Source organism: Cricetulus griseus, chromosome 3 (assembly GCF_003668045.3).
Source record: "Cricetulus griseus strain 17A/GY chromosome 3, alternate assembly CriGri-PICRH-1.0, whole genome shotgun sequence".
Lineage (NCBI taxonomy): Eukaryota > Metazoa > Chordata > Mammalia > Rodentia > Cricetidae > Cricetulus > Cricetulus griseus.
Window position 1 is genome coordinate 237,265,525 of NC_048596.1, and position 12,432 is coordinate 237,277,956.

The window sequence follows — 12,432 nt, forward strand, 5'->3', positions numbered from 1 at the left end:
TGTTTGACTTTTTTTCTAGTGTCAAGTACAGTACCTAGTACCTGATTCCAGATACTACTTTTTTGATAGTTGATGTCTTCCTAATTTAGTAGCCCAGTGCAGTATTCTGAGTTTTTGTAAGGCATTTTACATCAACACAAAAGAATCATGTGCATATTCTGTGCATGCTCAGCTGGGTTTATTTGCTGTTAATGATTACTGTGGTAGTCTCTTAACTAGATTTTCTTCTTGCCCTGTTTCACTGTAACTTCCAGTTAAAAACCAAATCTGCCTTTTGTTTTGGATTTTATTTTATGTGTGTGGGTGTTTTGCCTGCATGTATGTTTGTGCAGCACGCACGCACGCACGCACGCACGCACGCACGCCAGAAGAGGGCATTGGTTCCTATGGAACTGCAGTTAGAGAGGCTTTTCAGCCACTACATGAGTTTTGAGAATCTAACCTTTTCCTCTGGAAGAATAACCGGTGTTTTTTGTTTTTTTGTTTTTCCGAGACAGGGTTTCTCTGTATTGCTTTGGAGACTGTCCTGGCACTGGCTCTGTAGACCATGCTGGCCTCGAACTCACAGAGATCCACCTGCCTCTGCCTGCCCAGTGCTGGGATTAAAGGCATGCACCTCCAAGCCTGGCTTAACCAGTGTTCTTAACCCCTGAGCTATCTCTCCAATCCCTGCTTTCTTCTTTTTTAAGTTTTCTCAGAATTGTGAATGCCAGAAGACTCTCTCTTTTAATGTTTACAATTTGACCCTGGGATCTCATATCTTGTACTATAATATTGAGATGTTTAGTATGGGCCTTCAGCTTTTTTGAGGATTTGAGGACTGGTTGTTCTGTTCTGACTCTTTCCATTAATCTTTGTTTTATCTTTTGGGACATGTATTTCTATATAACTTAGACTAGCCTCAAACTTGAGATCTCCCTGCCTTGTTCTTCTGACTGTTGGAATTATAGGTGGGCACTACTCTGCCTTTGCATTCCTTCTCCCTTAGTTTTCAAAATAGTAAACCCAAAAGATTATGGGGGATATGATGTACTTTCATTTGAAGATAAGCTTGCTGTTACTGTTTGGAGATTTAGAGAATGGTTTAAAATCTAAAAGAGTTAATTTTCAGCTTTTGGGGAATATGGCAAAGTTCTGAAATAGCCTGCTAACTATTGGCTTATTTATCTTCATGAAGATAAATGAGAATGTCTTATTTTTTCTCTCTCTCTCTAGACCAGAGGAGGAATCTTCCTCCTCATCCAGTGACGATGATGAGGATGATCGGAAACAGACCGATGAGCTACTAGGCAAAGTTGTTTGTGTGGATTATGTTAGTTTGGATAAGAAGAAAACATTGTGGTTTCCCGCACTGGTGAGTATTTGAGTATGAAAAACGTATGTTTTTAAATATGTATTTAGGGGTGGCTGGAGAGATGGCTCTGCAGTTAAGAGCACTGGCTCCTCTTCTGGAGGTACTGAGTTTAATTCCCAGCACCTACGTAGTGGTTCACAACCATGTATAGTGGGATCTGATGACCTCTTCTAGCATGCCGGCACTGTATTCAGATACAGCACTTATAAAAATAAGATACATAATGTTTATTTTTATTTTATGTGTTTGAATATTTGCTTTTGTTTATATACCTTTGGAGGCCAGAAGAGTGTGCTGAATCCCTTGAATTTGGAATTATAAACAGGTGTGAGCTGCTAAGTGGGTGCTAGAAAGTGAACCTGGGTCCTGTGCACGAGCAACAAATGCTCTTAACTACCAAGCCATCTTCCTGTTGAGCCACTCACTTCCTTCCTGTTTAAAGACAGGGTTTTATGTAGTCCAATTTGACCTTCAGTTGTCTAAATAATTAGGTTAGCTTTAAATTCTTGATTCTCTCACCTTCACCTTCCACATGCTTACAGGTGTTTATCACCCATGCATAGCTACAAACAGTTTAGGTTTTCTTGTTGTTGTTGTTTTGAGACAGGGTTTCTCCGTGTAGCTTTGGAGCGTATCCTGGCACTTGCTCTGTAGACCAGGCTGGCTTCGAACTCACAGAGATCCACCTGCCTCTGCCTCCTGACTACTGGGATTAAAGGCATGTGCTGCCAATGCCTGGCCCCAGTTTAGTTTCTTTTTTTTAAGATTTATTTATTTATTATATATACACTGTTCTGCCTACACTCCAGAAGAGGGCACCAGATTGAATTGTAGATGGTTGTGAGCCACCATGTGGTTGCTGGGAATTGAACTCAGGAACCCTGGAAGAGCAGTCAGTGCTCTTAACCTCTGAGCCATTTCTCTAGCCCCCAGTTTAGTTTTTTTTTTTTTTTTTTTTTTTTTTTTTTTTTTTTTCAGAAGGGAAGTAGTGGCTTTTCCAACTAATGGTTTTTTTTTTTTAGGTAAAAAATAGAGAGTGTCTAGCATCATTAAGTGAACAAAGATTACTTCCCCAATTGTTTCGACATAAAGAAGTCTTGGTGATGTCTAAGAGAAGTGGTTTTCATAATGAAGAAGCTGGGTGTTTGGGGTAGAAAATTCATGATGTAAACTTTTGCAACTCCTAAGTCCACTATAACGTATAAAATGCAAAAGAAGGGCAGACATTTTGTGAATTGACACTAGTTTTCTTATTACTGGGCCAGACATTGCTCAGCTGGTAAAGGTTTAGCTTACCACCAGCCCTGATGACCTGAGTACAAGACCTGAAACTCACAGTCGAAGGAAAGAACTGATTCTTGCAAGTTGTCCTTTGATCTACACATCCTGCAGTCTTCTGCTTATCCCAAGTAAATAATTGTTTTAAAGAGTAGTATTAAATAAAATGTACTTCTATGAAAAAACTTAGCCACATGTGCACAGAAACTGTGAGTTTCTAACTTTGATTAGCTGAATTAAGGACTCCCCCACTGCTGCCTCGTTCTGGCTTTGACTGTCATGGAACTCTCTTTGTAGACCAGGCTGGCCTTGATCTCACAGAGATCTGCCTGCCTCTGTCTCCCAAGTGCTGGGATTAAAGTTGTGCACCCCCACCTCCCACCTCCCCACCCCTGGCTATTCCTGGATGTGTATCCTAATTCATGTCCTAATGCTTGCATGACAAATACAAATCTTACCCATTTTCCAGCCCAAGAATTTTTGTAAGTTTTCTTTTTATTAAGTTTAATTAAATTTAAATGTGTCTGTTTCTGTTTGACTATATACCATGCATATGATGGTACCCAAGAGGTTAGAAGACATTGGATACAAGTGATTGTGAACCATCTGACATGGGTACTGGGAATGAAACTTGGGCCTGCTGAAAGAGCATGAAGTATTCTTAACTGAGGCTTCTCTCCAGCCTACATTTTGTAACTTCTTGAGATAACTTTTTTTTTTTTTTAATGTAGTTAGGCAGTTCTTGAACTAGAGAACTTCCTGCCTTAGCCTCCCATGTGCTGGAATCACTAGGATGAGCCACAATGCCCAGTGAAAGTGTGTTTTTATAAATCCTTTTCTGGTTCCTTGTTTCAAACAAGATAAGTAGCCTCATTTAATCTGAAGCTGAAACTAGGAAATAAGTATACATTTCTTTTTTAAAGTAAGGAAGTTTCAAGTTTGGTAATTTCTTGGTCCTTCCTTTTCAGTCTTCATTATGTTCTCCTAACTAATTATAGTGTTGTAATTCAAAGTTTATAAAATGTGACTGTTTTCCTTAGGGTTATCTCATCTTCTCTCTATCCCTTCAGTTGGTACCAGGGAATAACATATGTGATGAACAGCTGTATGTGCATTTGCAAAATCTATAGCTCATGGGAAACTAAGGCTCATGGGCTTCAAGTTTCAGAATCCTAATACTTTTTGTTTGCTTTTTTTTATTTGAGACAGGTCTTAGCCAAGGCTGGCCTCAAACTTGATGTGTATTTAGGGTAACCTTGAATTCCTGATATTCCTGCTCCTGCCTCCTGAAGTGTTTTAAGTACTGGTGTATGCCATCACACTTGGCTTATTATGATGTTGGTTCCCACATTTTATTAACTTGGCTGAGTACCACAAGCCTTGTATGTTTCCCAGTTAGTTATCTTGAAGCTTGAGCTCCAAACTCTTTATTTTCTCTCTTCTTCTTGGCCCCTTCAGTGGCTTTTCTTTTACATGTCATTTGCAAAAAGCAAAACCAAGTTTCCCTCTGTCTCACCTTTCTACTTTTGGTGCTTTTCATCCCTTTAATTTTCTGTTGCTGTTACTTGGCATGCAAGCCACTACTCACCTAGTTAATTGCAGTACCTGTAGCTTTCCTCTCTTGCCCTTATGTGGCCATTGTCTTCATATTGAAACTTTTTTTTTTTTACATATTTATTTAATTTTGGTGTGTGTTCGAGCACATGTGCACGAATGCCTGTGGAGGTCAGAGAACAACTTCTGGAAATTAGTTCTCTCCTCTAGTGGTAGTCTTGGGTAATTTAACCCAGATTGTCAGGCTTGACAGCAGGAATCTACTCACTGAACCACCTCAGTGGCCTAATAATTTATTATTTATTTTAATTTTTAAATTGCACTTATTCATGGGGATATGCCACGGCCCTACCTACAATGTGCATGTATAGGTCAGAAGACAGCTTGTTGGAGTTAGTTCTATCCAAACCCACATGGGTTCTCAGGATTAAATTCATGGGAAGCTCTGGCCTGGAACCCAGAGACCTGCCTGCCTCTGCTTCCTGGTGCTATTATTAAAGGTGTGTGTCCCTGTGCCCAGCTGTAGGATGAATCTTTTACAACATTCTTTTGTGTTAAACCATCCTGTAAGCTTTTAGTTTTTATTGAAGGTTTAACATGTGGTATGTGAGACTCTGGGAACTCTGAGCCCTTGTCCCTGTTTTAGCCACATAGTGCTGCTCTATACCTTTAGAAACATTTGATAGCAAGCATGAAAATAACTGTAAATGTATTTTCACTCATGATAGTTCTACACTTTCTTTTAAAGGTGGTTTGTCCTGACTGTAGTGATGAGATTGCTGTGAAAAAAGATAATATTCTTGTTCGATCTTTCAAAGATGGCAAATTGTAAGTATTGTTCATCTGATTTTTAAAAATCGATCCATATAAGCCAGGTTTTCCAAATCAGGTTGTTAAATGATGAGTTCAGTTATTTCTTTTGACTGCCTTTAATTTTTGAAGAAGACTTTTCAAAGAGAATGGCTTTTACACTCTCTGGAAGTCTTATGGTATCTTTCTTTACTCATTAGGTTTGCTGATGTGGACTCTTGGCAGTATCTTAGTCATCTTAGGCAGATTTGATATTTAATGGATCTAACAAGCTACTAATTTGGTGTTATTTACTTATGGATGGGAGTGCGTTAGTATCATAGTGTACATGTAGAGGTCAGAAGACATCTTGTAGTTGTTGTTTCTCTCCTCCTATGTGGGTTAAGGAGACTCAGTTCAGGCTGTTAGGTTTGACACCAAGTATCTGTAGCTGCTGGGCCATATCAGTGGTTCTAGGGTTTGTTGTTGATCATTTATTACTCCTTATTTCTAAATAAGATCTATTGCATTGTCTCTCAATCTCTGCCCCCTTCGGGGTCAAATGAGGGGTTGCCTAAGACCGTCAGAAAATACAGATATTTACATTATGATTCACAACAGTAGAAAAATTACAGTTATGAAGTAGCAATGGAATAATTTTATGATTGGGGTCACTACAACTTGAGGAAATATATTAAAGGTCATGATGGCATTAGGAAGGCTAAGAACCACTGGTCTATTGGTTAATGCATGACATCTACAGTGATCTCAGGATTTTAATGGATTTTTAAAAAATGCATTCTTCCCTCCTCCCTCCCTCCCTCCCTCCCTCCTCCCTCATTCCTTTCTTTCTCCCTCCCTCCTTTCTCTCCCCCCCCTTTTTTTTTTTTACCGAATTTTCAGTTTTGCTTATTAAATAGATATAGAAACTGTGTGTTTCCTCTCCTCTTTCCCTACCTCCTCTTCTGGGCCTGTTGTCTCTCTCATGGGCTCAGTATCATGTCTTTTCAGCCTCCTACAGCCAGGACTACAGATTCATGCTGCCATGCCCAGCTGAAGTCAAATTATTTTCTACTGAATCTTAGTAGTGTCAGGACCTTTAGTTCACCACCTCTTGAGGGTTAGTGTTTAGGTTTTCAAATTATGAAAAGTAAACTTGAAAATAATTTTTGAAAAGAAGTTTAACAAAATTGAGATAATCAGATTAAATTTCATCACTAAATTTGAGTACCTGTTTCATATTAAGAAATAAATTACTTTTGGGAGTAGAAGGATAGGGAGGTGGTAGTTGAAAGGCATAAGATTGCAGTTTCATACTTCAGAGTCTTACATATAATGTGACAGTTGTAGTTCTTGACACCATCTTATGTACTTGGTATTTCTCACTCCCCACTCCATTCGCTAAAAAGGTAACTGTGTAATAGATGTGTTAATTAATTGAATTGTGACAATCATTTCTTATGTCTGTGTCAAATTATCACATTGTATGCTTTAAATATGTACAGTTTTATTTGTCAGTTAAACCTGACTGAAACTAGAAAAGATGCTCATGTTTATATATTTAATATTATAATTTCATTAAAGTGTTTTAAAAACTCATAATGAGCTGGGCAGTGGTGGGTACACTCCTTTAATCCCAGCTCACGGGAGACGGAGGCAGGTGAATCTCAGTGAGTTCAAGGCTAGCCTGGTTTACAAAGCAAGTTCCAGGACAGCCACGAATGTTACACAGAGAAATCCTGTCTTGGGTGGCATATGTTTTAAAAAAAAAGATTCATAATGGAAGATGGAGTATATATTTTATGGATGTGGGAAGGAGGTATATAGAAATGCAAATGAAATGGTGTATTGTGATTGAGGTGTGTTTGAGACTTATTTGCACAATTCTTAACAACTTTTGTATGTGCCTGAAAATTTTAAAATAAAAGATTTAATTTTTTTTGCAATTTAATTTTATGTGTATGGATGTTTTGTCTGCATGTATGTTTGTGTACGATTGATTTTGTGTTTCTGGTGCCCTTGGAGGCTAGAAGAGGTGGTCATATGCCCTGGAACTGGAGTTACAAACAGTATGGAGCCTTCTTATGGGTACTAGGGATCAAATTCTGGTCTCTTTGAAGAACAGCCAGAGCTATTAACCCCTGAGCCATCTTTCTAGCCACCAAACAAAACAAAAGGCTTTAAAGAGATGGAGCGCTGAAAATTGTATTTGGAATATCATTTGATTTTTTTTTTGGGGGGGGGTAGAAACCAAATTTTTATTGATTTAAATTAGAGAATATTTAACCTGTTCCAGTTGTTTGCATAACTCTTCTTTGGGTTGAGGCATTCCATAAGAACCCTGTTTACATTATAGAAGTTAATTTGTAATCCTAAAATAGTTCTTGAAAACACTGTTGAAACACCCCCAGAACAAATAATAAAATAGAGAAGTTTGACTTATTAGCAGGCATATTTTCTTCCTGCCTTAAACTAATCTCATTATTATCCCAAGATAATGGCAAGTTTCACTGTTGATTTCTTCTTTATTCAATTTGTGTGTTGCTTATTTTCATTATTACATTGCTGTGGAGGTTAAGCATTTGTTTCTAGGCAGAGGACTGTTTGATACCATTTCTCTCTTTTCCTGGTTCTGGAATTTGAATCCAGATATAATTGAAACAAATCTTAAGGCAGGGTCCTTTCATAGACAGTGTGTGATTTGGAACTTTACAGCCCCAAGTGCGCTTGTTTTTATTACTCATATTAGTGTTCTCATTTTTTTGTTGTTGTTGTTATTTGTCTGTGATTTGTTGACTGCTGTCTTAATATCTCATTTTCTCTTATTTATAATTGAATAATGCAGTACTTCAGTTCCAAGAAAAGATGTCCATGAAATTACTAGTGACAGTGCACCGAAGCCTGATGCTGTATTAAAACAAGGTAAGAGAATAATCTTGGAAAGATTATTAGTAATTTAAAACCTGTTTAACTTTTTTTTTTATAAACTACCTCCCCTCCCCCAGGATTTTTCTGTGTAACAGCCCTAGCTATCCTGGAACTCACTCTGTAACCTGTTTAATTATAAATACCCCCCCTCCCCCAACACACACACACAGGGTTTTCCTGTGTGACAGTCTTGGCTGTCCTGGAACCTTGTTCTGTAGTTCTGTAGACCAGGCTGACCTCAAACTCACAGAGATCCACTTGGCTCTGCCTCCCTAGTGCTGAAATTAAGGGCAAGCAGCACCACCACCTGGTATAAATGATTTTTCTCGATTTTAAATTATTTTATTTTTTTAACATATTTTCAGTAGATTTGTATTCTGAAAACTTGTGATCTTGTTAGATATCTTTTTTTGTAGAAGTTCTAATTAAGGTGATTATCTGGAACAGCAGTTAAAAATATTATTAGCTATTTCAATAATGTGAATTTTACTTAGTGAATTTACTATTTGTTTACATGCATGGCAAAATTAGAATCTGGGTAATTTTGATTTGCTAACTCTGCTAATATATATTCCTAGGCAAAAGGCTCTAATAGTTATATCTGAAGTTATATCTGACTGAGAAGATACAATGCCATTATTGCTTTTGTTTTTTGTTTTTACCATTGTAAATTGTTGTTTTCACTTTTCCTTATTGGGTTGGTAGACTGCCTTAAAATCATAACAAGTTTTTATTTATAGTTAATACCATGTATAAAAGGAGATTAATTGTTTTTAGCTAGTTTTAGTTTAAATTTCTTATTAACAGAATTTCAAGTTTTGTTTGGTTAGAGTTGCAGAGAACATTTCTGGGTAATCTTTTTGTATTTGATAAGTTATTCTTTAGTAATTATTGAATAAATTTAAAATTGTTTTTAGTACATAAGCTTAATTTCTGTTTAAAAGAAAAAAAATGCTTCTTCTTGTATTTGTTTGTATCTAAGAACACTTCCAGTGGTAGCAGTGGGCTTTACTAGCTATAATGTGGATCTCCTGGGTATAAGATCAAAAGGATGAAGTGAGTGGCTTCATCTAACAGCTGTTAGTACAGAGCTAGGAATCTCGCACACACTTGACAAATGTCAGTGCTGGTACTACAGCTTTTATCATAGTTAATATTTTTTAGATAGTTCAACTGTTTTCATGCTTAATATTTTAGATAATTCAATTGTTTTAATCTGTCCAGTTTGCTAACATTATGATCTATTTCTAGCTTTTGATCAGGCCCTTGAATTTCACAAAAGTAGAACTATTCCTGCTAACTGGAAGACTGAGTTGAAAGAAGATAGCTCCAGTAGTGAAGCTGAGGAAGAAGAAGAGGAGGAAGATGATGAAAAAGAAAAAGAAGATAATAGCAGTGAAGAAGAGGTAAATATAAACTGTTGATGCCTTTAAAAATGTTAAGTTTTACTATTAGGAATCTTTTCATCATAAAATTTTGTCTTATTCTCAAGTTGTTTGCTTCTTTCCTGAAAACAGAAACGTAGACTTGGAGGTTCAGAGTAGTTTCATACTCTCATCTTAAGGTGATTCGGGTTGCTTAAATGCCAAGTAGTCCTTAATATGGTTTGCATTTTCATGCCCATAGTTACCACCTCATGATATACACTCATAATTATGTACATCTTCATAATTATTGAAACACTAGGAAAGTGCCCAGAATCCTGTCCAACCACCTTTAAAAAACAAAGTGAAGGTCAGCATCTTTTAGATTCACAGAATGGAAAGGATTTTTATTTCATACACATGGGTTTCCTTATGCATTAATTTGGGCCATGGGGTTACAGTTTTAGATTTTATTGTGATTTCAGGTCTGTAGGTAACAGGTATTCTAACATAGAAAGTTACCGAGTAAGTGATGTGCAGGTAATAACAACTACTGTTTTGACCATGAAGTGAACTGTGTTTTCTATTTGGAAAATCACAGTAATTGCTGGTGAATATGTAATGTTTTCAGTTTGGGGATTCTGTTATTTAAGTGAAGTAGTTAATGAAATAGGAGTTTTTTGGAAGTTATGTTTTAGAGAGTGCAGCGACAAAGGATAGCATAGAAGCTTTTCTATTTCAGTCTGGCCTAGGTCTGCTCTTTATTTTAAATATTAAAACGAGAATTGAGGTTGAGGTATTGTCTGGGTGCTTGCCTAGCATGCTGGAGGCCCTGGCTTCTTCCTTCATTATTTTATAAACAGAAGTCAAAATGATTAGTCATGTGTTTAGAATCTCTGAGTAGGTTTTTTTTTCTTTTTTCTTCAGTTTAAAAGTCAAGCTCCAAGTGTAAAGCTTTCATGATGGTCCACCCTCTGCCCCTTTCTCCTCTTTGTCCCTGTGCCCTTTCCCTGTGAACTCTGAGCTGTAGCATTGTCACCTTATATACTTTGTTGCTCCTCATCTTTCACATAGTAGCACTTTTGCTTCTCCCTCTATCTTTTCCCCATTCTCCAAACATGTGTGGTAGTAGTGGTAGTGGGGACTGCCTGAAAAACTTCTGATTAGTTTCCAGAACTCCAGAATCATAATATCTCTCATATTAGGAAACTTCATCTCTCCATTCTCTGAAGTACAACTTTTTTGTGTACTTTTCCCCATGTATTTTTATATGTGCTTATATGCATCTCTCTGTGTGTCCCCCCCCACTGTTATTTAGGTTTATTGCCTATTTTTTTTCTCTCTTAATAATTTTGTTTCTAATCTCCTCAAAGAGAGGTTCGCTGTCTTATTAGTGTTCTTATATTCTCAGCATTTATCATAGTGTATAGCCTATAACAGATGGTCAATAAATATTAGTTATCAAACATTTTGTTGCTTACATTTGTGTTTTACAAGTATTTTTATAAAAACAAATCTTGGTTCAGGGGTGCTGATGGAAGCAAATCTGATCATTAGTCAAACATTTTAAGTTAAATACAAACTTAGATTAGATGTTTATGGAATAGAAACAAAATTGATGTGGCTAAAGTCAACTATTTTACCATAGTAATATTTAAGATAATGTCTTAATTTTTTTTCTATATTTGTATTTGACTGCTTTACCAAAACCTGATATGTGGGCTGTTTAAGTTGAGAAATAGGGTTTATCACAAGCAAGTTAATAGTTTCCATTTATTCTAAGTACCAACCAAATGGTTTATTGATATGAATGTTTTGTTCCTTTTTAAAATTTATTGTCCTTTGCTCCAAAAAAGTTGTTCTTAAAACAAAGGGGAAGATTCACTAGAACAGTGGCAGTGGGCATGTGTTTTTTTTTTTCCAAATTAAAAAATATGTTTAGCTTTATTTAGCATACTAGTTGGATCTCCTATGACTCTTAGAACTTTGCTTCCAGTTAGAGTAACTGCACAGCTTGCTCATGTGTGCTGAGTCATTTTCTCTGCAGTTACTCCTGACCATATTCTGTCACAGCAGGCTCCAATCTTATTCTTTCATTTGACTGAGCACCTAGCATAGTGCCTACACTTAAAGGTGCTTTTTGGTTGTTGAATGGATGAAAGTCAATGAATTGGTGAGTTCCTAAATCTTACCTACTACCCTGCTCCTTGCAGGTTGCTTCAGGACCAGCTCCCTACTGCCACAGCCCTTGGCCACAGCAGCAAGAAGCTAGTCCCTCCCTTGTAATTGATAATTCGGGGAACTATTTTATTACTTGAAGATTTCCCTAAGTCTGAATCTTCAGGTATTGTAGATCAAGTTTGTTCCCCACTTCACTGATTATGTAAGCTTGAAGTACTATACAGTGGGGCTGCCTATAATGAAGGATACTTAGAACAAATGGGACCTTTGCTTACTGAGTTCCTTAAGGAACAATAATGGAATCAGCTTTGATATTAAACTGTAGCCCAATTTTAATAGAAGTGAGAGTAGGTGTTCTTGAGCCAGTAACCCTGATTTAAAGAATAGATTTCTGATAGCAGTACAGAGTTCAACAGTTTTATCAGTCTTACACAAATTTTGACAATTAGAGCACTGTTGATATCTTTTAGGATGTATTCTTCTAGGATACCTTTTATGATGTATTCGTCTATACGGTGCAAAATGTCTATACTTAGTTGGTTTTGAACAGCTTAGTAATAAAAAAATTGTGAACTGCCTTTGAAATATTTAAATGAGTATTAGATTTTGCTGTTGGCAAGAAATAATTTCATTAATAAAATTCTGAATTGAGGAAAACAATATCTTTTCTTCTGTGGTTAAAATTAGGAAGAAATAGAACCATTTCCAGAGGAAAGGGAAAACTTTCTTCAGCAGCTTTATAAATTCATGGAAGACAGAGGTGAGTGTGCCACTCTTACTGTGTAAGTTCATAGTTCATGAGTGTGGTTGCTTTCTCTCTCTCTCTCTCTCTCTCTCTCTCTCTCTCTCTCTCTCTCTCTCTCTCTCTCTCTCTCTCTCACAGTGTTTCTCTGTGTGGCTGTCCTGGAACTCTCTTTGTAAATCAGGGTGGCCCCGAACTCACAGAAATCTGCCTACCTCTGCCTCCCTAGTGCTAGGATTAAA

At 36.9% G+C, this 12,432-nt stretch overlaps 1 protein-coding gene across 4 annotated transcripts in view; it reads left to right on the forward strand.

The window, feature by feature from the left end:
* Positions 1-12,432, forward strand: part of Arid4b (AT-rich interaction domain 4B) — a 128,557-nt gene that overhangs the window by 71,390 nt on the left and 44,735 nt on the right. For all 4 annotated transcript variants that reach the window (XR_003484125.2, XM_027409410.2, XM_027409412.2 and 1 more), the window contains exons 8-12: positions 1,216-1,354; positions 4,935-5,014; positions 7,821-7,897; positions 9,155-9,309; positions 12,136-12,208. Coding sequence is in view for 3 of the 4 variants with exons in the window: in XM_027409410.2 (XP_027265211.1) it covers positions 1,216-1,354; positions 4,935-5,014; positions 7,821-7,897; positions 9,155-9,309; positions 12,136-12,208 (524 nt within the window). In the remaining variant the exon portion in view is untranslated. The remainder of the gene's footprint in view (positions 1-1,215; positions 1,355-4,934; positions 5,015-7,820; positions 7,898-9,154; positions 9,310-12,135; positions 12,209-12,432) is intronic.